General features: G+C 50.6%; 1 protein-coding gene across 6 annotated transcripts in view; it reads left to right on the forward strand.

The window, feature by feature from the left end:
- The first annotated feature begins 6,149 nt into the window (after positions 1-6,149).
- Ripor2 (RHO family interacting cell polarization regulator 2) overlaps positions 6,150-24,780 on the forward strand; it is a 177,064-nt gene continuing 158,433 nt past the window's right edge. For 3 of the 6 annotated variants that reach the window (XR_009227509.1, XR_006853411.2, XM_046452514.2), the window contains exon 1: positions 6,155-6,308. Coding sequence is in view for 4 of the 6 variants with exons in the window: in XM_046452514.2 (XP_046308470.1) it covers positions 6,233-6,308 (76 nt within the window). In the remaining 2 variants the exon portion in view is untranslated. Of the gene's footprint in view, positions 6,309-24,780 lie in introns of all 6 variants that reach the window. The other 3 variants (XM_058582011.1, XM_058582010.1, XM_046452517.2) reach the window with 3 other exon arrangements.

A 24,780-nucleotide genomic window follows, 5' to 3' on the forward strand; every position in this document is an offset into this window, starting at 1 on the left:
TTGCCAAGAGAGTTGATCTTAAGTGTTTCCATCACAAACAAAAAAAGTAATCACATGGGATGATGGGCGTGTTAACAACCTTGATTGAAAATCTTTTCACAATGTATACGTACACCAAAATCATTGCATGTGTGCCTTAAATGTGTACAATTTCACTTGCAAGTTATTAATTACACCTCAGTAAAGCAAAGGGGAAAAAAGAAATAGCTATATTATCCATGATAAATGATTAAATAAAAGATAAATTTGCAGAGAAATAATTGCAGAATGTTGACATTTTGCAAACACTTGTACCTGTATTTATTTATTTATACAAATAGACAGCCTGGGAATAAACATAGCTGTGCAAAGAAATTTCTCAGCCTTCAGGGAATGAATGGGGTGCTAGAGCAGCAAAGATCACCTCACACCTGGGTAGACTTTTTAAAATTCTTTTTAAAATAATGGTGGCTGTCTTCCTTGTTCTCTTTGAAAGAAGATCATTTTCTGAAGGCGCAGAGCTCAAGATCCCCAGTAGCCTCTCTGCTAGGTGAGACCCCTGGGAATCCAAGGACGAGAAGTGAAAGCAAACCTCAGAGGACCCAAAGAGCCCCTTTGACATGCACTCAGTTACCTCCATTCACAGCTCACAAAAGAGTGCAGCCTGTCTTTGGATCTGGGGATTGTTTTCAATGTAGCTCCAGAAACAGATGCTGAGACTTGTGATTTATTAAGAGAATACTCCCAGGGGGAGCAGTAAGGTGGGGATGGGGTGCCAGTCCCACAGGGGAGCCCTAGAGGGCAAATTCTGCCTCCAGTGCATCCCCAGGCAAGGAGGAGCTGGGTTCTCTGGCAGTCCAGGGGTAAGGGCTGCCCTGGAGGAAGGGAGGACATGCACCCCCAGGCCCTTCTGGCCCTTTGCGCTGGTGAGCAGTCACTCGAGGAGATCTAGGGTGGTCAGGTGCAGAAGCGCACAGGGGAGCTGATGGGAACCGCACAGACCTGGCCCTGCAGGTTGGAGGGCATCAGGGATGAGCTACGGAGGGTTTCCCACGCCCTCGACATGTGCCAAGGTGTTAAGATCAAAGGAAACTTGAATGTCCTGAAAGAAACTATTCTTTTCTGAATGTCAATGGATCTCCAGAAGAAGCCCACGCAGAGGTGAAACAGACCACTGCTTGACATTTTCCTGCTGTCTAAATCCAGGCTGCTCCATAGGCCGATGGAGTCGACAGAGAAAACTGGCTTGGTCCGTCTCCACCGTGACCTCTAGAGACAGCCCTGCTCCACTGAGGTCAGTGGTGGCTATTTGCCTAACAAATTATTCTAAAACTTAAAGTGTCTGGGTCCTTAGTCCCAGAAGAGAGGGCAACCCTTTGGTGACACCTCCCAGTGACAGTATGTTTAGAGGGCTCTTGGACAGACATTGGATGGCCAAGCCCACAAGTCCGCACCAGCTGCTACCACGCCGATTCCTACACCTGCTTCTCTGGGCATCTTCTGGGTCTCCAGCTTCTGAAGCCTGACCCCCACGCATGGGCACTTTCTTCTGTGCCTTGTCATCGTGAGTCACTCAGGCTCATCTCCCAGATGGTTCCCTTTAACTCTCTCCCAGCAAGTCAGTCACCCCTGACACCCTCACTTCCCGCCTCCTCTTCACTTGCAGGAGTGGTTGGATCTAACGGGAGGCTCATGGGGATCGGGGACACCAATTAGGAGCGGGTGGAAGTAGCTCCAGTAACAGGTGGGCCACCCGGGCCAGTGGGAGGAGTGCTCGGAGGGGACCCGGATGTAGAGCCAAGTGGACCTGCGGTTGTTTGAACGTGGGAGCTGGTCTAGGAGCTGGGCTGGGGAGCAGGGAGGCCTCGTCTCTGCCCTGAGCACCTGGTAGAAGGAAGGGCTGTTCAGTGAGACAGAAACGTGAAAAAGCCCGTTTGGGAAGAATCAAGAGAAGGAAGCAGAGGGCAGGAGCGGGCTGCACCCGACTGGAAGAGGGCAGACCCTGTCCTCCTTCTCCAGCCTCCTGACCGCCTCTTTCTGCTCCACCAAAATCCCCTTCCAAAACTATTGTAGGCCTGGAAGTCCCATGAAGCCTTGATACCGAGGTTCAGCAGCAGGTGGGGAGGACTTGGCCCTCCTCCCCCAACCTGCACAGCGAGCTCCGATGTGGGTCCTCCTCTCCAGGAGGGTCGCCTTCATGTACATAAAATGAAGCATTGGACATGATGTTGTCTAAGGCGACTCTCTAACGGCTGTCCAACTTCTCATTTTGGGTTATTTAATTATTGTCTTTTTTGAAGCTAATGGAACATACTTTTAACATAGACCATTACTGCTAAACTTCAGAAGCATGAATGTGCAGGGTACACAATAGTTACACAGCCATCTGGAAGGTTTCCCCCCTTAATGTGAAGAGATGGTATAGGCCGTGATTAAACGTGGGCACTCTAGAGCCAGGTTATCGAGTTCAAATCCCATCTCAGCCTCTTGCTAAGTGTGTCCCCATGGCTAGTTACTGAATTTCTATGGACCTGAGCTTCTCTGTCTGCAAAATGGGCCTGGGAGTGTGAAATGACAGTTATGTAAAGCATAGGTAATCCACAACATGTGTTAGAAACTATCACTTAGAGAACGTCAACTTCACTTTTTTATTAGTAAAATGCTCAGAACCATGTGGGGGAAATGAAATAAAGCCACCTATCCAGGTAAAGCTTGTGACACAGCCGATCTCTTTGTTCAGTAATGCATACAGGCAGCACACGGTGCTTAGCTTCCAGACCTCGGCGGGTTCCAGAACGTGGGCGAGCCCTCTTGTGCAACGGGGCGGAGAGGCAAGTCAGCTCTGTGCTGCCTCTGTTCTTCCTCCTGCGCTCCATGAGCATTTATCTCACAGTGACACCACGCTTCCCGTGTGGCATTCCTAAGTCTGGGTGCCTCTGCCCCACAGTTTCCACCCTTGGCCCAGGGGTGGGAGGGAGTTCTGACCTCCCAGGACGGCTTTCAGGCAGAAGCAGCCATGCCGGGCTCTGGCTCCCAGGTCTAACGTCCAGCTCCACTTATTGAAAATGACTAGAGGGGAAGAGAGGAAAGGACCACATAATTGTGCTTCTCCCCCGTACGCTTCTAACACGTCACGTCATTCCTAGCAGATTCTGTGCATTTCCACCATGAAATTCTGTGACTTATGAAAATTTAATAGCAACGCGGGCTTCAAGAAGAGTAAACATTGAAACTGCACTTAACACAGATGGAAATTTTCCTTAGGAGAATAACACTCCACAAAGCAATTGACTCCAGGCATTTATGTGTGTGCAGATGATGAAAGAGAAGATGGAGTGCAGCAATTCACAACAGGAAACAGCCCCTTGCAGCCCAGGCCTGCAGCACGGCCAACCCCGGTGGAAAAGAGCAGCAGAGGGAGGCAGTGGTAGGCTTCCCGCTCCATGCCCCACGCCGCCCCTCCATGATGTAAGAAGGGAACTGTTGAGATTTAAATCTGAGGAAGGAAACGCCGGCTCTTCTGTGGCCTCTCATTTCCCCTGACTGTACGTGCCGCCCCTGGCCTGCTGTGGAGGTGATGTGCTGCTGTGAATCCTGCACATCAGAACGTGGGAGACGCATGTAGCAGAAGCTCTAGGAAATGTGTGGCTTAGCCAGGAGGAAAGAAGGTCTGATTCTGATTTAAAAAAAAAAAAAACTTATTTTCTATCACATTCTTCACATTCAAGTTCCCAGATATTCAGGAGCCCAGGAGTGGGAAAAGGTGGCAGAGGGATCATGGTCACAGGGACACCGTCATGGTCATGGTGTCCTGTGACCTCCTCCGTGGCACATTTGCCTAGTTGTACCTCCCAGATTTGAGGTCTGTTAAGTGCCATGTAGAAAAGAAATGAAGAACACGGGCGTCTTCCTGGGTCTCCAGAACACGGGTCCACTCCTGGTTTTCTTGACCTGCACTGGCCAGTCAGGGGCGTCCTCCAGTTGCTGCAGTAAGAGACCTCCTGGGCGCCTGACGGAGATTGTGTTATGATCTCAGTGTCTACCGTTGCCCTGGTTCAGAAAAGGAGGCTCAGGGAGCAGGCGCATCACGAGGGACCTGAGTCTGGGGGCAGTTGTCTTGGCTGTCACTGCCGTTGGTGCCAAGCTCAGGATGGTCGTCCTTCAAGCTGTTGGAGACCTCCTAGAAATCAATGCATGTAAATCGGCAGCCACCGGAGGCTGAGAAAGCAAGGAGCAGCCTCCAGAAACCAGTCCTGGCAACTTCATGGCTTTAGCGCCAAGAGACCCATTCCAGACCTTAACCTTCAGAACTGTGAGGCAATGAATCTGTTGTTTCAGGCTGCTGAATTGTGGCGACTTACCATGGAGGCCAAAGGAAATTAATGTGTAAGACTCTTGGTACAATATATCCCAGACCCCCTCATTTTGCAGATAAGAAGACAGGCCCAGAGGATTTGCCAGCTTTCATGGAATCCCCGGGCTAGTTAATGACGGGGCTGGCAACCCAGCACCTCCTCTTCACTAAAAACCTTTCTCAGCCCTTGGTTTTATTAACTCATGAAACCCACCAGCATGAGCTCCCGACAGCTGCTCTCATGCTTGGCGTTTTTCACAGATGAAGATAAGCTGCTGAGTTTGCACCTGGCATCTCAGCTCAGGGTCACCAGACACAGTGCTAGTTAGCGGAGGAGTCCGGGCCAATCATAAACTCTACTAAAGCCTCAGAAGCTTTTGATCTCATTACAACATGACAACTCTGAGGTCTGCAGGTCACTCCTCTTGTGAATAAAGAAAACATCATACAGACTCCCTGAGACCTGTCAAAAGTGCACGTCCAGCCAATTGCAAGCCCAAGCCTCTGACTCCCGCGACTCAGCAGGGCTCTCCGAGTCTCTCTGCTGGAGACACTATAAGAGAAACCCAAGACAGAGGGCAGAACTTCTGCCTTCAGCATGCTTACAGAGCAGCTGGGGCTGAACTTGGTGACTTGGTGGCACCCTTTGCTGTTCTAGCCTCAGGGCAAGGCTACTCCTGAGGCCTTGACCCATCGCTGTTTGCCCTCTGGATGAAGCTGACATCGTGTGGGGGAAGGCCTGAGCTGCGTAGCTCATCCGTGTGTTAAGAGGGGCCTCTGCCCAGCATCTTCCACCGGGGAGCGGGGAGCGGTCATGAATGGAAGCTGTTTTCACAGCCAATATGGTCGTCCCTCAGGCTATTGGAGACCTCCTAGAAATCGATCAGGTAAACTGGCAGCCACCGGAGGCCGAGAAAGCAGGGAGCAGACCCCCTCCAGGCTCCAGAAACCAGTCTGCAACATGGTGTGTTCAGGTAGAGTGTACACTTACTTGGGAAGGCTTGTGGAAAGGTGATGGAGATCTGGGGGCTGCCCCAAGTCACACCTCGATGTCACTTGCTGTACGTGACAGGAATGCATAATTCTTGCCCTCAGAAGCTTGCTCCCTGTTGAAACAAACCAGAGAAAAAGAAAAAGCCTTGACCTAGCTGGGTGTGCAGGAGGACCACCCAGGCTCAGGCAGCGCCATCTCTGACTTCATGGAAAAATGACACTCTGAAGGGTGCCTGGGTGAGTGAGGTGCAGAGTGCTCTTGGGTGGGAGAAAAGGCTGGCACAGAAGTTTGAATGCACCTATTTGAAGACAGAGAATGGAGAGAGCCCACGGTGTGAAGGACATAGGAACACACCATCGCTGAGCTGGCTTCAGTGAGTCATTCACTTGTTTGACCAATTCTTACTGCCCACCAGCAAGTGGCCAGGCACTCCTGTGGGCACCAGGGACCCGGGCACGTAAACCCCACGACCCGTGTTGCCTTGCGGCTCAGCAGCCCTGCCCCTCACTCCTGCCTGCAGAGATGGATTCCCATTTCAGGCCACCCTGCCAGCCACTGCGCGCGGCTCTGCTGACGCTGGGGCCGACACAGGAGCCCAGATCCTCTCTGCTGAATAAATTACTGCCCCATCATCTTCATGCATAAAACATGGCACAGGAGGCCGGGAGAGGCCGGCCCTGGGCGGCTCGGTGCGGCAGCGGCCTCTGGGTCAGCAGGGAGGGAAAGGGGAGGCAGGTTGCAGATAAAAGAAGTCAACGGAAACCTCAGATATAAAAAAAAAAAAGGAAGAGGTGGTTTTTCTTCTCTTTTTAATTTTTATGCATCTGGACCTGACTTCCGGGATTGCTGAGAGGCCCTGGGCTGCCCTGTCATGAGAAGGCCCTAGGCCTGCTCTCCTGGGGACCATGGTGCTGCCCTCGAGGTTACACTGGATCCGAAGCAGGCCATGGAGGGACAGGATCCGCAGGCGCCAGCTCAACCGTGAGTCCCGGGTCCCCAGGCCTCGCCTCCCTGTCTTCCAGCCTCGCTGGCGACGGCCCCAGCTCCCTCCCCTTGGGCCTCCAAGGCCCTCCTCGCTCTCCATCCTCTTCCCTGGCCTCCTGCTTCCTGCCCACAGCCCTATCTTAATCAGGGGTAACCAGAGACGCTTTGTTTGGAGGGGCAGGCGGGGAGCCCTTTCTCTTTATTTCTCCATCTAGAAGAAAAATACCAATAAATATCACATCTGTCGAGGGGACTTTGAGTGGAACCTTTGTGGGCTACAGTGAGGAGGCACCTTGAGGTCTGAGTCCAGCTCGGTCTGCTGGACGGGGTGGAGGTCAAGATCGGAGTGTCAGAGTCCTGCCTTCTTTAAAGGACACAATGCTATGTTTCTTAAATGACCAAGCTCTCGCGACGGTTCCTGCTGACAGGAGCTCTAACCTAACAGGAGATTGTGGCATAGAAGCAATCTGAGGGAAAAATAAAAAGCTCTCCAAATATATGCAAGGCCATTACCCACTGCCAAGCCACAAGTCAGGGTCCCGGAGGCTGAAGAGTTTTATTTATCTCAGGGGTCAGCAAATTCAGCCTCTGGAGGGACCTGCCTCTGGCAAAGAATAAGAGGGGCCTGCTTGCATGGGGTGAGAGTAGTCTTCTTCCATCTCATGAGAAAACAGCAACGAGACCATGATGACCGGGAGGAGGTGGCAGGGAGCGGTGGGGAGTGTGGTAAAGGGAAAAGCGTGGCCGACGTTCAGCACCATCCCAGTGTTTCCAAGAGCAGCAGGTCCAGCTTGCCAGGTTTTCAAAGTGAAAAGCCTCTTGCTCAAATGTTGGCGTTGAATTCCTGCAGTCATAAATGCCATAATAAGCAATGGTGTGCGAGGACCACCCGTTAGCAAGCGGCCGCGCTCATTGGAGGTCCACCCGCGCAGTTTGTGTGCCTAGTCGTGTCGGAAGTCCTTCTTGTGAGTTAGAAGCCCCTGGTGCAGAAGTAAATAAAGATGACCGAGTGGGTCAGGAATGCGAGCGCGGCTCGGTCATGGTCCCCTGGTTTAGGAGCAGGGGGCTGGTTGGATTCCAGGCGGCACCCCTGGTGAGAGGAAATATTTTGCACCCAGAAACACATTTGTTTTTATTTATTATCGTGGAAGATGCTGGGAGTGACTCCTCAGCATCTTCCTTCAGCTTTGTGGGAGGTTGCCCTGTGGCTGTAGGAAGGGTGGGGTGCTGCTGGGAGTGGGGAGGGGGATCTGCGTGGCTGGGAACTGCGTGGACGTGAAGGTGGCCAGGACTCCACAACACACACTCGCGGGGGACACCTGCCTCACGGGGAGACGTGGCTTCGGTTATTGGCTACTGTGCTGTTATCTCTGCGCGGTTTTCAGATTAACAGGCCTGTGTCCAAGGTCAAGGCTGAGCAACGAGGTTGTGACCTCTTGGGCTTGAGCATGGGAGGAAGGGTCAAGAGCCCAGCTGTGTTAGAGTCCTAGAAGTCGGGGCAAGGTCGGGTGATGTCCTGAGGGGGAGATTTTCCCAGCTCAGGGAGGACCTGTGCGGGTTTAAAGGCAGCGGAGAGAGAGAACAGGTGAAGGCCCAGACCAGCCAAGGCAGCCAGCAAGGCCGCAGCTTCAGACAACGTCCAAAATCTGCTTCAGTAACTTCCCCCGTCTCGTCTCTGAGGTTTTCCCCGTCCAGCCTGGGGACCCAAGCGGTATTACCCTCAGTGTTACTTTGTCATTTTGAAAGTCAGTGAACCCCAGCTTCCTCGAGCGCACAGGAGCGGTGCCTGGCAACAGGAGTGGCAGGCCGTGGCCCCCATGCCCGCAGACCTTGCTGAGCGGCCACAGCTCTCGCCTGCAAGGGGCTGGCCAGCCGAGAGTCCCTGGGGATACAGAGCCCTAGGCTGCCATCTCTAACCGATTGGGACGGCTCCTGAGCTGGACCTTGCGCTTGTGTGCTGCTGCTCCAGGACAAATCACGGGCTTGTGTGGAACCGTGTGCACGTGCTGCCCCAGTCTCCACGCCCTGGGAGTGTGAGTTAGCAGTTCTCAGCTGCCTGGTGGTGGGCCGCTCTCCCAGTGCTGAGATGGAGGTGGGGCCTGGGCCTGCAGCTCACGGGGCTCACGCAGGGTCTTCCTCTAAGCTCTGTGGTTGCAGACTGAGGCCCTCCCTGCTGACCGCTGCCGTTGCCCACCTGGTAGCCCCGTCCACTCTGGCAGTTTGCTTCTTGAAGGCCAGCAAGAGAGGGCCTTTGGTTGCTTGCAATCTGTCCTTGTCAGAGCTCGCCTGACTAGACAACCTCCCTGGGACTAGCTCAAAATCAACTGGTCAGGGACCCCAAGTGCATCTGCAAAATCCCTTGTCCTCGCCATGTAACACAATCACGTCATGAAGGACAATCTCATGGCCCTCACCCCCAGGTCTTGCCCACGCTCCAGGTGAGGGAGTTATTCTGGGGGTGTATACTGGGGGGTGAGGATCCTCAGGCCTTAGAACCCTGTTTACCACAAAACCCAATGTCACCTTTGCAATGGAGCCTGGGCTCCTGAAAGCTTTGTTTTCTTTGCACTTTTTATTATGCAAATTTGTAAGCGCACAGATAAGCTGGGAAAACAGGAGGATGAGTTCCGCACACCTATCACTCGAGTTTAACGTCAGTGTTTCCTCATATTTGCTTCATCTAGTTTCCTGCCAAAATATTTTTAAATAAATGACATGTATGATGACATTTCAACCCTCAGTGTTTTGGTAACAGCACCTAACAATGACATTTTCTACATAACTGCTAAATATTCCTAATGTCCCCTAATGTGATTTAATTCATAATGCACATCCAGATCTTCCCGGGGGGAAAAAACATTCTGAAGGGTGTTAGAGTCTCTTTAAAACACCTGTCTCCAGGTGACATCACTGCACCTGGTGTGTGCATCAAAGGTCTGAGTTCTGTCAAAACTCTCCCCGTGCTGGATGCAGCTCAATGGTAGAGTGCAGGCTTAGCATGCGCTGGACCCCAGGTTCCACCCCCAACACCGCCAACCGAAAGGCAAAACCCCGTATTTTGCAAAAGGCAAAACCCCGTATTTGGACTGAAGCCGCGGCTCCTGGAGTTCATCTCCCCTGCGCCCACAGTTTCCTTCACAGCCAGAGTCTGTTATGAGATGCCTGCATTGTTTCCCAGCCCACTGGAGTGTGGCGTAGAGCACAGCGGATCGAGGTGGGAGAGCCGTGGTGTGTCAGCCTTCTAGCCGTGCTGGCCTCTTAGAAGGGGCCATTCGAGAAAGAGAACCCGGGTTGCTGCAAAGACACAGTCGGACAGTCAGGGAGAGGCTCATCTGGCCTGAACCTCTGCTCACCACTTACTGGACCTGCCCAGGTGAGGGGGTCCAGGCAGCAGCAGCTCCCCGCCTGGACTTCCTAGATGATGACCGCTGTGTCAGGCCAGCTCAGGAGTGAGGGGTGACCACTGGGGCGGGCCTAGGCCTTCTTTCTTTCTTCAGCCTGACACTTAGTGGAGGTTACAGGAAAGAAAGCCTGAGTTTTGACGTCAGGGAAATTTGGCTTCAAATCCTGTTTCTGCATCGTAGGGTGGCCTTGGGAAGTCGTCCTGCCCCCTAAGGTCCACGTCAGCCACAGAGGGTGGTTACGATGAGGCCGACCCTACAGAGTCACTAGGGCTGAAGGACCCGTAGGAGCCACAGCGGCTGGCTCATGGCGGTAGCTAGTGGCACCCGTATCCTGCTGATGGAGTGGATCTGGGACAACATAAGCAGGCTCCCCGGGGAGTCCATGCCAGAAGAGTCCCCTCCTCCTCAGCCTGGCAGCCACCCCACGTCCAGCTGGCTTGCCCGCACGGCAGGAGGCAGCAGAGACTGCAGTTGGAAGTCCATGGGACCTCTCAGCACCACTGTTCTGGGGAAGGGGAGGAGCAGTGTCCATCCGGCTCTGGACTCCAGGCTGCTTCCAGTCACGTAAACGCAGCAGATGATGGAGCCCACTTGGAGCATCAGGCTTCTCCACATCTGGGCAGAGGTTGGGCACACTCCGTGGACTCCGATCAGAGGACATCACTGGCCATTCTCCCATCTGGCAGGGTGCTGTTCCGCCTTGTGACCAGGCAAGAAGGGGGCCTGCAGGAGCAGCAGTCTGGGTGGAGCCTGGTTCGCGGCCCGTGCCCTCCACAGCGGGGCTGATGTGACTGTGAGGGGTCCTGGGATGGCAATTCTACACGAGGAGTAAGAAGCTTGGTGCTCTTTCTGTAGCCTGAGCAGGGCTCTGGGAGGCGTGGGAAGGGTCTTAGAGTCTCTTTTAAATACCTGTCTCCAGGTGAGAGAGCGAGGCCAGGGACAGGGCAGGCAGGCCCCATAGGGAGAGGCGAGGAGGGTGGGAGTACGCTTGGCCTCACATAGCAGCCTCCTCTGGGTAGGCCACCCCTTGCAGAAGCCCCTGCTGTGGGGACACCCACAGCCACTTCATAGCAGCCCGATAGGGAAGAGGGTGGTTTCCGTCAGCTTACCTGCTGGCCTGCAGGCTTGACTCACTCCTGTTCCCCCCGGCTCCTGCCTGTCAGTGGTGCAGGAAGCCCCTGGGTGCACATTCAGCTTTTCTTTCTTTCTTCTTTTAATTCGTGCTAATTAGTTATACCTGACAGTAAGATGCATTTTGACACATGCACAGAAACGCAGCACAATTTCTCCTTCCTCTGGCTGAACATGGTGCAGAGTCACACCAGGAGTGTGATCATACCTGTATACAGGGTGATCATGTCTGCCTCATTCCACCGGCCTTCCATCCCTGCATCACTCCCCGCTCACCATCCAAAGGGCCTGCATTCTCCCGGCACCCCCCCCCGCCCACTCCATTATGGATCAGATCGGCTTCTCGGAGAAAACATTGGATCCTTTGGGTTTTTTAGGTTTAGCTTATTTCTCTTAGCAGGATATTCTCCACTCTATCCATTTACCTGCAAATGCCATGATTTCCTTCTTCTTTAAGGCTGAAAAATATTCCATTGTGTATGTATACTACACTTTATTTATCTGTTCATCTGTTGAAGGGCACCTAGGTTGGCTCCATAATTTAGCTATTGGGAGTTGAGCTGCTATAAACGTTGATGTGGCTGCGTCACTGTAGTATGCTGATTTTAAGTCCCTTGGGTATAAACTGAGGAGTGGGATAACTGGGTCAAGTAGTGGTTCCATTCCAAGTTTTCTGAGGAATCTCCACACTGCTTTCCAGATTAGTTGCACCAATTTGCAGTCCCACCAGCCATGTATGAGTGTGCCTTTTCCCCACATCCTCGCCCACACTTACTGTTGCTTGTATTCTTGATAATTGCCATTCTGACTGGAGTGAGATGAAGTCTTAGAGTAGTTTTGACTTGCATTTCTCTGATTGCTAGAGATGTTGAATATATTTTCATGTTTGTTGATCGATTGTATTCCTTCTTCTGTGAAGTGACTGTTCAGTTCTTTGGTCCATTTATTGATTGGGTGTTTTGTTTTTTGAGTTCTTTATATATCGTGGAGATTACTGCTCTGTCTGAGGTGCGGGTGGTAAAGATTTTCTCCCATTCTGTAGGCTTTCTCCTCACATTATTGATTGTTTTCTTTGCTGAGAGAAAGCTTTTTAGTTTGAGTCCATCCCGTTTATTGATTCTTGATTTTACTTCTTGTGTTTTAGAAGTCTCGTTAAGGAAGTCAGATCCTAAGCAATGTGATGACGATTTGGGCCTGCTTTTTCTTAGAGTAGGCACAAGGTCTCTGTTCTAGGCCTAAGTCTTTGTTCCACTTTGAGTTGATTTTTAGCTTTTTAACATGGACAGAGACCCAAGGACCCGGGAGGGCTGCGGAAGCTGTGTGCACATCCCCCCACGCCCCCTCACCCTCTGTGGCTGACCTGGGTCCTGCTGAACTGTGACCTAGTCAGGATGGCATGGCTGGAGCTACATTCCTGAGCGACAGCTGCAGCCCCAGCACACCAGGGGCCAGGGGCGTTGCTCTCTGCTCTCGGTTGCCCCCAGAGCCATAGCTTAAAGATTTGGAGAAGGTGAGCAAGGGGGTTCCCCGAGTGTAAGAGATATGAAGGAAGAAGCTCTTTAGTGCACCCTCTGGGATTCACAGTAGAGCTCCGCGGGTTCTGGTTCAGCCACCTGCCAAACGTACCCACTGATAGCCTCAGCCAGGCCTGGGCCTGCTTTCTCCTCAGGTCTGCAGCTTGGTTGGGTGCAGGGACTGTGCGTGAGTTTTGTTTAGGGACCAGTGACTTACACTGGCTTAAGAGCTGCTATACACCTTCCAACCTAGCGCTGCCTGGCTCCTCCCCAGGCAGGACAGTGGCTGTGCAGGGCCTGCCTTCCCCTCTCACTGAGGGCCAGACCCTGTGGCCAGATGTCCGTCTGCTTCTGCTGTCAAGGGAAGGAGACAACACAAAACAGGAAACCAGAGAGGGAGAGTGTGAATAATTCAAGGGGCTTCTGTGGGGGAAAGTGCTCTCTTTGTATGAACACTGATCTGCACAGATATTTTAGCTGTCTCCAGCCAGGGACGGACAAAGGGGAGGGTGTGGAGGGAGAGGGTGGGAGAGGAAGAACCCCAGGCTTAGCCACTGAAGGGACAACATGGTCGCTGGTTGGAAGCAGAAATTACCTGAACAGTACATTTTCTTGGAAGCCTTAAGCTGGTATGTTAAGTTGAGGGTGAGGAGGATCTTAGGGACAGAAACTTCCTGAAACACCGTTACCACCGAACGTTAGTCACTGTTCAGGCCACACTGCGAGGGCCTGCGTTTCCTCTGAACTATCACGATCCCAGGTACTGTTCCAGCGCACAGGAGTGGGTGACCTGCACACACGGACACCAGGCACCAAAGCTGCAGGCTTAGGCAGGAGCTCCGGAAAATAAGCCTTGATTTTGTTTTGATCTCTACAAAGCTGATATGTCTTTGTTGATGTCTAAAAAATCAAACAATGCAGAAATGTAACAGTGGGGACTGTAGCTCAGTGGTAGAGCGTGTGCTTAGCATGAGCAAGGCCCTGGGTCCCATCCCAGAAGGAAGGAAGGAAGGAAGGAAGGAAGGAAGGAAGGAAGGAAGGAAGGATAGATGGAGGGAGGGAGGGAGAGATGGAGGGAGGGAGGCAGGAGTGAAGGCCTCATCTAGCATTCCCAGCCCTCACCCTGTACAGCACAGATCTCCTGTTTCTTTTCATAAAATGTTCTATATATGTTCTTTGTTAGGATCAGGGTACTACTGTCTTCTGCAGTGCGCTGTTCCATTTGGCAACAAAACTTGAATGTCATTTCATCTTAGTAAATAGCAATAAATATCTTCAGACTGTATCTGTACAGCCAAGTCCCAGCGAAGGCTCACAGAGCCTGGGAAAGGTCAACAGCTTCTAACCTGATTCGCTGCAGGACGGGATCATAACTGAGAGGTGGACCGTGTTGGGCAGGAACTGAAACGTACCCACGATTCTCCTCGTGGGCCACTGTCCGCGACTCTCTGGCCTTGCTCAGCTGCCTCCGCGTGCGCAGCCGTAGTGGGACGGTCAGGGCAATGGAGGGACATGGGTATCAGAACACTGCCCTCACGCACTCTGAGGGGAGATCTTTTCACCGCTCTGCAGACAGAGGGTGACTTGGAAGCAGGACAGTGATGGTTCCTGGGAGCACTGGTCCCACTGACGCTGTTTCTGAGGCTCCAGAGACATCCCTGCTTGGGGGCAGGTGGCTTGGCACCTTCCCCATCCAGGATGGCGTGGGCAGAGGCACTGCGTCCACCAGCTTTCCACCGCCATGAAAAACACCTGAGCTAACCAACCTGCAGAAGAGGACCGGGGGCTTTGGCTCAGTTATGGAGGCTTCAGCCGTGACCGCTGGCTGCACAGGAGAGAGGGCGCAGCGGAGCACCAGGGCTCACCTCAAGGCCAGGGGCAAAAACGGAAAGAAGGAAGGCAGGGCTCCACAGTGCCACCAAAGGCCACCCCAGGGACCTAAGGACTTCCCAGCAGGCGCGGCCTCCCAATTCCACCACCCCAGGGACTGTTTTGAATGCATGGGCCTCTGAGGGACTCAAGATCCAACTATAGCAGCACCCAGGACCGGAGCTTGTGGGAGGAGGGGCCAGGCAAGACCAGGAAACAGCCCGAGGTGTGTCTGCCCATGAACTGCTGCCGCCCAAAACTGGCCTCCTGAGGATTCCGTGCAAATACAGTAGACTCAGCAAACCTTCAGTTTTTAAGCAGGTGAAAAAGCCATCAAGTAGGTGCTTGCTGACGCACACCAGAGGGCAACAGGGCGTGCAGGCCTAGAAGGCAGCCAAGGCCCCGAGCTTTGCCCTCCTGGTCCGAGTGAAGGGAGAGGGTGGGCTTCCACCTTATCAGAGGGTGTGAAAGCAACATGGGGTCCTGCAAGCAGCCTTCCAAATGGGGTAGGTGGTGAAAGAAATGTCTTTTTAAAATCTTTTCCGACATTTTACTATTAATGATTCTGCCAGTAATTTTACTATACTTGCTTTATCACATACTTGCTTTATCCACATATCTATCCCTAATCTATCGGTAAATCTCATATTTTTTTTAAAAAAAATCTTACTAGCACATATTAATTGCGCATTTTGGGGATAAGTGAAATTTCTACACTTGCAGACAGTGTGCACTGATCAAATCCAACCACCCCTTCCCCTCCCCCCACTCCCGCTCCTTTGCCAGTCTCTGGTAATCGCTCTTCTACGTTCAGATCGGCTTCTTGTCATCATCCTCATATGAGACACAACAGGTGGTCCTTATCTTCCGGTGCCTGTCGTATTTCACTCAGCATGATGTCCTCCCGTTCCATCCACGTTGCTGCCGATGACAGGGTCTCCTTCTTCCTGCGGCTGAATAACGCTCAGTGTGTATATGCGCCACATTTCCTTTACTGGCTCATCTGCTGGTGGCGCCTGGGCTGATTTCATACCTTGGCAACTGTGAACAGGGATGCAATAAGCACGGGGTTATGGGTGTCTTTAGTACACTGGCCAATCTTGTTTTAAGTGCTTCAGAAGCTGTAGGCATCTGTACACTTTGTTGTGAACACTTCAACATGTGTATCATTCAATCTTTGTTAATGGTTCTTTAAGAATCTTTAGTCAGATTTATTGAGGTTGATTACACAGTAAAACTCAGTTTTGAGTGTGTAGTCCGTGAGTCTTGGTGAACACTCACAGTCGGGCAGCCATCAGGATTTAAGAGTTGCAGCCCAAACACCCACCTGACCTCTCGGTAGTCACTCCCTCTCCCAGCCCTGTCAGTCAATGATTTGTTTTCTGTCCTTACAGTTTTGGCTTTTCCAGAAAACTTACCACTGGGATCAGGTACAGCGCGCCTTTGAGTCCGGCTTCTCGCACTTAGCTTAGGGATTTCCGATTCACCACTGATGTTCTATGTGAGCTCCTCCCTCCGCACTGCTGAGTATAGTTCATTATTGGAAGTGATTTTATAAGATGATGATTTGCGATTGGAAAGATCTCTAACCAGCAACCATCACAGTGGACACCCCTGGGTCTGGGTATCTTAACCTACAAAAAACTTCCACAGATTGTTCAATTGTTAGCACTCTATCGTTTGCCTTGTTATTCTCTCTTTATCTCACTCTCTCTCTCTCTCTCTCTCTACACACACACACACACACACACACACACACCATGTTTTTCTAAACAATTTTAGAATTAACTGCAGACGTGAAGTTCTGTTATGGCTCTGGTCTCTCTCAGGGGCAGCTGCAGGAACTCTAGGTCTCTGCACACCTCTGGAGTCCCCCGTGGTTCATCTGTACCATCGCAATATCAATGACAATGACCCAGGGCTAGTTAATTCAATCAGCTGCAAACAATTATGGTTCAGAATGCATTCAGCCAGCTGTCTGCCCTACATTCCTCCCCCACTTGGGCACTTTTATGCAATGCACAACCTCTACACCAGGCGGGGTGCGACCTGGAGCCAGGCTGACACCCACGAGCTGGGGAGGGGGTGCAGCAGCACAGGATGGAAGGAGGGAAGGGTCAGCCTGAGGTGGAGGTTGTCCCAGCCCTGACCTAAGACAGGAAGATCCAGGAGGCCCCTGGGGAGAAGTGCTCTCTGCTGCCCAGTTCTCCTACTCCGTAGTTAGCCCTTAACTCTTGTTAGAGTTCTGTGTTTTGCATCTAAAACAATAACACCTGTCCTCAAAAGGAAAACAGTGAAATAATATCTCAATTTCTTAAGGAAATTGTGTTGCTTAACTCCGAGTTTCTGATCTAGCTTTTAACTGAATGGCCAAGCCCTGGTTACAATCCCCCTAAAGAGCTTCTCCCAGCAGTTAGCAAGAAGCTTTCTGATCCCTAAGATGAGAAACAGACTCCGCTGGCGGAGACCACGTAGCTTTCCTTCCCTTTGGCTCTGCAGCACCCTCCATCTCAGCACCATCTGAGAGGGACCCAGGCTGTGAGCCCACAGCAAGCCATTTGCCTGAGTGGATCCCTTCTGTGTTGGGGTGTGTGGGTCCAGCAATGCAACAGACCCCGACTCACCCCGCAGCCACCAGGCGGCCGCGGTACCGAGGGATGGACACATAGAGATCCGCTCCCCTCATCCAGCCCCCCAGCTCCTGGGGAGCTGACATGGACTTCCTCCAGGCCTCGGCCAGCTGCTGATCTTCTGCCCACTTCCTCTCAGAGGCAAGTCCTGCCTCCTGCCTTATGGCTCTCCTTCACGTACTCACTTTAAAATTGTCCTGGTTTTGTGTTTAAGACCACGGTCATCTCCACTTCGCAGTGATGGCCACCCAAAGTGCAAAATGATTCCTATTCTGAATTCATATGAATGAGTTCTTGAAAAAGATGCATGATTTTTTTTTTCACTTTGAAAATATGTAGAAAGAGGGAAGAGAAATGCACAGCTCCTCTAATGGAGTAGCACAGTGTGGCCTTCTAGAGACTCTCTGTGTTCTGGTTTGGGAAGAGAAACTAGGACTTGTCAACAGTGTCTGCAAGGCTGGCAGGCTGAGCTCCCGAGGCACGTTGGAAGAAGGATCTCACCCATCTCCCCTTCCGTCCGTTATTTTTCACCAGCTGGACAAAGGCAGACTTCAGCCCAGCAGTATGTGAGTTGTCACGGTCTGCATTAGGGAGACTTCCAGCTGCCCTTCCATAGGCCGCAGAGTGTATACCTGTATGCAGATCTGATGGAGCATCCTAATCACCACTCGTGACAAAGGGCAGCAGTTTCCCCCTCCGCACGCTGTAACCTGACTGATCTCACAGCACTGGAAAATGAGACTCCTTTTATGGGGTTCTTAATGTTCATTCTTTAGCTTCCCCTGTGAGTAGCATTCATTTAAAAATCATCTTGCTGAGCACAATGCTTTAAAAAGTGACTCACTTATGATTCAGAAAACAAATAGTCTTCGTAACTTTTAAATCCATGCAATTAGAAGGAGAATATGTTCACAGTTGGGCTTCAGAACACTGTGCTTAAGGCACAATCAAGAAGTCTCTTGGAGTCATGGAGGTCATCAGCCAATCACGCCCGTCCTCTCAAGCACTCTCAGGGCCTCCCAGGGCATCCAGATCCTCCACCAAGGGGAAAACTCAACTCTCTCTTCCTAAGCAATAGCTTCCCGGAGGAAGGTGAAGGGAATGACAGCCCTCGGGGTCCACAGTTTCCAAGGCCACTTGGAATGTGTATGACGTCTTATCACGGGGAGCAAGCTTCGAAAGCGCCTGTGTGCATTTCCTTGTATTAATTCCAGCATCCTGCATGTACTTGAATCTCTTATATTCAAAAAAGAGTGAAATTATTTTTTTTCTTCTCAAAAATTCAGTTTAAATTCTAAATCATTTGCTTTGTCCTTTTAAGGCACAAATATTGTGGAGGAGTAGAGGGGATGTGAGGAGTGGGGGAGAGGAACTTCCTTATCTCTTCTTGTCATTTTCAAAGCTGTCTTGCTCTTACTTTCTAACCCCAGAAAAGCCTCATCATGATGATAATCAGTGTCCCCAGCCCAGCTTCCAGAGCACTCTTGCTTAATAGAGAGTCACTTTATAAACTCAAACTGTTATCTCTGAGCAGCAGAAAATTCAAACATCACAGGCATTTCTTTCTATTTCTTTGTCTAGAAAAACCTAAAGCTAAATAAGTAGAAGCTCTTAAGTCACCTGCCCACGCCTTGACTACATCTTAAAGAGATTCAGAATCCCATGGCCACATGAACCCCAGGACCTGTGGGCGGGAAGCACAGAGGCCCAGAGCAGCACAGCGAGCCAGACCCTCCGCACAGACCCTCGGGCCTCCCAGCCTCCACATTCCTGCTCCCCACGCCTGCCTGGGCTCTCCCTCCCTCCACTTGGAGGTTAACTGGACACGACCACACATGTCTGATTACTCACCCAATGGTGTTCAACCAAGTCACAAATTTGGCTTTGGAGACATTGGGCAGAAAAATAGACTCCGTTACTTGCTCAAATAAGTCACCAGAAAACAGCTTTCCATGCCATCAATGCCACTGCCCCGGGAAGGTGTCAATGAGTTAAAGTAGGCAGCAAAAAGAAAAGAAAGGCCAGCATCATGGGAACGGGCACCAGGTCAGCCTGGCCGAGTCCCACCTGCACAGGGCCCTGTGTGGGTCAGGAACAGGGGCCGTGGAGCAGCGTGAGGCAGCTCCCAGGATCCTCTGGGGTCGGTCGTCTGAAGCTAGGCTACTTCCAGAAGGATGCAGAAGTGCAGGCCTTGACCGTTCTCTCCAGCTGCCCTGAAGGGGCGTCTCTGGGTAGGCCCACTCCCCTGTCTGAGGCTATGCACACCAAATCTGTGTTTTATCCTCCTCCCGCCTTCAGCCGCCTTTGAAAACCAGGACACAGGTCCCTGAGCCTCAGAAACAGTGAGTGCCACAGCTACAGACTGGGACTCCTCCTCTAAAACCCCCTGGAAAAGCAGACCTCGGAGGACACACAACAGATCATCTGTGCCTGGGCGGGGCTCGCAGGGTCACAAAGAGGCCCCAGGGAATGTTGTGTCTCATTCGTGATGGTTACAATACTGTCTGCATTTGCCAAAAGTTATACAACCGTGCCCTGAAAAGGATGGATTTTAATCTATGTAAATTAGACCTAAAAAGAAATACCTTATCCCACCCGATTTCCGGGCTTATTTCTACCTAGTTATAGAGGATTTTTTTAAAAGAGTCTAATATTTGGCTTCTCTAGGCCACCAACCATCCAATTATTTGACTCAGAGAATCAAGAAGTTTAGGACAATTTCAGGTGATAGGGTGGGTTTGGGTGTGGTCCCCTCGTACTCATGACGCAGCCCAGCGTGGGACCCTCCCCAGCCACCTCATGGGCCGTGTTTCCTCCTTCCCTTGTCGGGCCCCCTCCTCAGGCTCGGCGGGTCCCCTCAGGCCTGTCACATGCAGAGCTCCCTTGGTGTGGTCACCCTGTCCAGCAGTGCATCCCTTTTCCCTTCCTTCTTCTCTCGCTCACCTCAAGCCCCTCACCTGCAAGCACCATGGACTGAGCCGACTCCTACGTGAACGGGAACAAGGATCCACTGGAGATGCATCTCGTCCCTCAGGGCTGACAGGCTCGTCCCCAGATCCCAGAAGTGAGGTTCATATTGACGTGGTAAAAGTGGATCTGGTAGGATTATTGGTGAATTTTATTTTCTTTTCACTCATCAGGGCTAAGTTTTGGACATTAAATACAATAAGGGATGCATAAGAGGTTTGAACCAGAGGTTGTCAGACTTTGTGGGTGACACCCAGATGTTAGGATGTCAGAAACTAGGAACTGTCAGTATCAGACAGCAGCTGGCGGACCCGGGGAGGCCTGCGGAATCCCACTGCAGATGGCGGCCTCCGTCTTCATCCATGCCTGACGCTGTCCTTCAGAGGGACTGAGCCAAAATGTCAGGGTCCTCCCTCGAGAGCAGCAGGGAATCTGCCGCTGGAGAAGACTAACCCATTGCAATGAGCAGATTCCAGGAGGGAGAATACGATGCCTGTCAGCGAGACTTCCATGTGCTTTGTTTCAAATCCCACTTCACCCTATTGATGCTTTAAGTCAGAGGATATTTGGTTGAAAGAAAGAGTTCCTTCTTGCCCAATCTTCACTAACACAAAAGAGACATTTTATAAATTAACATTACCCAAAGTGGAGTTCAACACCATCTGATTTTTAAAATTTGTTTTATTTAGTTTCACATGACAGTACAATGACCTTGACATATCATATATTTGAATCAGATGGGATATAATATCTCACTTTTCTGGGTATACGGGTTGCAGAATCACACTGGTCATGCATTCACACATATACACACAGTAATAATAATGTCTGTTTCTTTCTACTATCCTTCCTATCTCCCCAACCCCTCCCCTCCCCTCCCATCTCTTCTCTCTACCTAATCTAGGGTAATGCTATTCTTTTTTTTTTTCCTCACATCTTCATACATGTATTTTGTATAACAATGAGCGTCTCCTTCCACCATCCATGCACCATCTGATTTTTAATAAGGCCTATGTTGATACCCAGTACTAAAGATAATTTGTAAAATAATGAAAAACACAAAGGAGACATTAAAATACCCTGTAATTCCACTGTCTGGATATAACTATTATCACGTTGAAGTTCATAGTCCCATTCCTGTGTTTAAAGACTTATTTATATATAAAACTAAGATAATAGTACATGTACAATTCTGCAACCTGCTTTTTTCAATGAATATATTATAAAAATGTGAGCTGGGTGCCAGGGTATGCACACATAGTCCCAGCTACTCAGGAGGCAGAGGCAGGAAGATCACTTGAGCTGAGGTTTTTGAGGCCAGTCTGGCCAACACAGGGAGAAACTGCCTTTAAAGAATAAAAGTCTCCATGATAATAAAAATTATTTAAAAACTGGCTTTTTAATATGGCAGCCACCCTATCCTCATGCAGATGTACTGAACCTCTGGACATCTCTTTCTCACTTTTCAGCAGAATTAACTCTTTGTACCATTGTCTGTCTCTCTGACCATCTTCATAGAAGGGACTTCTTTGTGTGATACTAGAGTATAAACCGAAGGGCTTGGTATTTTAAGGCTTCTGATACATATTTCCAAATCATCCCACTTGCAAATGGTAAGTGTATCCTGAGCATGTAAACAAATGATGACAGATTCCCTTAATGAATAAATAATAATTTTGTAGAATAATAAAATTGGTAGAATCACCATTTTGCATTCCTTATGGAACAATGGAAGGAAACTGAGTGTCGATGGATGTCCAAGCTCCTGATGAAAGGTTGTTTGGGGAGCTTCGAATGGATGCCTCCATCTTTCACCCCACAGACCCGCCAATCAGTCAAACCATCACACTCAGGCACAGTGCCGTGTGGGCCTTGGGGCTCGCGTGACAAGAGTCTGCTGGGGAGGTGGACCCCCCGAGCACCTGACCTGGAGTCTAACCTCGACCTAGTCTGTTCCAGATCTTCCTCCTAGTTTACAGGAGACACGGGACTGGGGGGGAAGCAGGTAGCCCCAATTGGAATGTGGAAAATTCTATAGGACAAGTGGTCACATTTTTTTTCTTCAACAAATGGTATTTGTTGGATAGGGATGGGTGAAATCACACACTGGGCGAAGGAAAGGTTCATATAGAATCATCCTTCTCTTCAAAGAATGGATTGAAGAAACAGAATAAGAAATACTTGTTTATTATATAATGAAAATCTAATATCCAATGAATATCATAAGAAACTGATTTTCTTATGATATTCATTGTGTTGTGTTGGATCTTAGGATGTAGGTTATGTTGGATCTTACCAGATTTGCTTCAGTCAAAATTTTAAGTGTTTCCTCTATGTTTGTGATTTTCCAAGAAGAGCATATTTCAGTTTGCTCCTTGAACATGAGAGCATTGGTAAGGAGTCTTCCCAGGGAGCCAAGGTCATGGCCACCGAAATTGCAAGAGTAAACTGAGCACTCTGGGCAGTAACCACCAGGGGGCGCCACGCTAGAGTTTTGTTTTGTTAAATCCAACTTAAAACTTTTCAAACTTGTTGACATAGAAAGGACATCATAGGAAACCAGTGCAGTCCCCAGGTGCTTACACAGTCCGTGGCTTCCCTCCCCATGTTGTGACATCACTGTATCTGCAGGCCTTTCTGCCTATTGACAACCCTCACTACCTACAGGTTTTAAGCAGAAACGTAAATTTTAAACAATGGACTAAGATCCAAAATATCCATTCCAAGCCCCCAGGAGAACGATTTCTGTCATAAAGGGTTCTAAAGACTTCACAAAATGCCTAGGTTTTCCACTGAGACCAGTGCATACCCACGGCTTTCCGGGGTCCACCCTCCACCTCAGGTTTGAGTATCCCACCTGCTGCTGAACGGACAGAATTTCCTGAGCTCCCGCACCGACACCCCCACATCCAGGGTCATGACAGCAAGTCACATCCCAACTCTCCCAGGGTTCCTCTGTGGTTACTGCTCAGCATCATGGCCACGTTAGAGGACCTGGGTTGGTGCTGTGGGCATGGCCAGGAGAGCATGGACCAGGAGGGCTTTGTGACAGGGGATACCCCAGTTCAGTCTTGGAGGAAGAAGTTGATTGGACGTCGAGGGTGAAGCCGGCGACATAAGCAAGCAGGCAGCCTGGTCTAAGAGCTGGGAGTGCAGCTGGGTGCAGGGCGCTGGCCAGCATCACCTGTGGCCCTGCCTTCCACCTGGGCACCAGGCAGCATGCGCCAACCCTGTCCAAGAGAACAGGAGACTGGCGAACCTCCGAGCTTCTGCCACCCTGAAGGCGCTCCTGACATTTCCTGTAACACCGTGCCACCTTGGTGCCCCCCAAAGTCTGCTGGCTGGCCGACAGCCCTCAGCCTCCGGGAGAGGCCGGCTCTTTTCTCCAGCTTTCCCCCCCAATCCTATCTCTACCTTGGCTAAGCATAACTCCAGAGGGTGAATCCTCAAAAAGATGCCATGAGAGCCCTCCTTTCGGGGTGGGGGCGTGGATTGTTTTTAGGTATCTAGAATTAAAACTGGGATTGGGTGGATGTTTCTAATTACAGGATAGAAACGCAGAATTAAAGGGCTTGAAGCTTTATGTCAGAGCTTATTTGACAGGAAGGAGAAGGTGACAAGTCGAGGGATGCAGCTGCCCTCGGACAGAGGACTTGGAGCTGTGTGTTGCTTGCGATCCCAGCCCCATCTCTAGTTACACAGTGTTCCCAGATCCCTGAGCATTTTGTCACTTAACCGTCGAGGGCTTGATTTCCTTCCTTCCCTCTCCTCTCAGGTGTTTTAGTGGCAATTAAGTCGTGCTGTGGAATGCTCACGGCAAAGCAAATGTCATGAAAATGGAACATACGGCTGATTTCACTCCTGGTGAAGGGCGTTCCTGGGGCTCTGCGTGGAGACTAATGGAGGGGTGCGTTCCACCCTGTTCCCCGCTGCAAATTGCCGGGATTTGCTTTAGGACTTTTTAACTCTACGGGCTTCCTCCATAGACAAATTCCATTCCATTGTCCATGCCCCTGCCTCAGGAACTGCTGGAGAGAATGGCCACTTAGGACTTATTTTTAGAAAGGTGTTTTCAAAGACTGGCTTTCCAGCCAAGATGAACCTCACTTTCTGTAAGCCTGTGAAAGCCCCCCTCCTCTCTGCCTTCCCCTGAAGCATGTGGGAGCACCCCCACAGGACCCCCTTGGAATACTTGGAAATTTGAGAGGAATAAGCAGGAGAGGAATTATTTCCCAATGACCATAATACCATTTGGCATCAATTAGTCAGCAGGGTTTGAAAAGGAAATGAGAAATTGGTGGAAGTGACTGGCTGAATTGTCCTGAAATTTTTACAGAAAAGGGAGGATCCTATGAATTTCCCACTGGGCTAGAAAAAGGACACAATCCAAGGGTGCAATATGTCAGCTAGAGCCCCGGAGAAGACCAAAAACACGGCATTGTTGGCCACGTGGACAAACCAGCTCTTCCCCTCACATCCCATCCTGTTGGAAAGGTTCTATCATTCTGTGCTCATTTCAGAAACTGATGTATGATGGGGGGGGCGGGGATGTCTGTTGCCATGACAACTGGGCGGCAGTTGGCCTGAGCTTCCTACCGAAGCACAACGTGCTCTTGATGGATGCTTGTCAGAATCTGCCAGACTATTTTCCCTCCTGGCTTCACACAAAAGGTTTAGAAGGTTCCTAACTGCGCTTAAGGAGAGACAGGCTGAAATTTAGCACTTGGCTCTCAGGAGTGACGAAGCTCAAAGCCCTGATCCCCTGCGCAGGCTCCTGTTCGGGCCTGTCATTTCCATACTGCGGGGGCCACCCTGTATAATTAAAGAGGACCAAGTGGAAATGCAGAAAAAAAAAAGAAATCTTGATTACCGGAACTGGGGCTTTTGTTGACTTGTCATGTGACTCATAACTCTCTCTGCATTTAATAAGGGGTCATTGTCACTGCCAGGGTTC

The sequence above is a fragment of the Marmota monax genome, unplaced genomic scaffold (genome assembly GCF_021218885.2).
Source record: "Marmota monax isolate L192 unplaced genomic scaffold, Marmota_monax_Labrador192_F-V1.1 WCK01_AAM20220418_F8-fsc00141, whole genome shotgun sequence".
Classification (NCBI taxonomy): Eukaryota; Metazoa; Chordata; class Mammalia; order Rodentia; family Sciuridae; genus Marmota; species Marmota monax.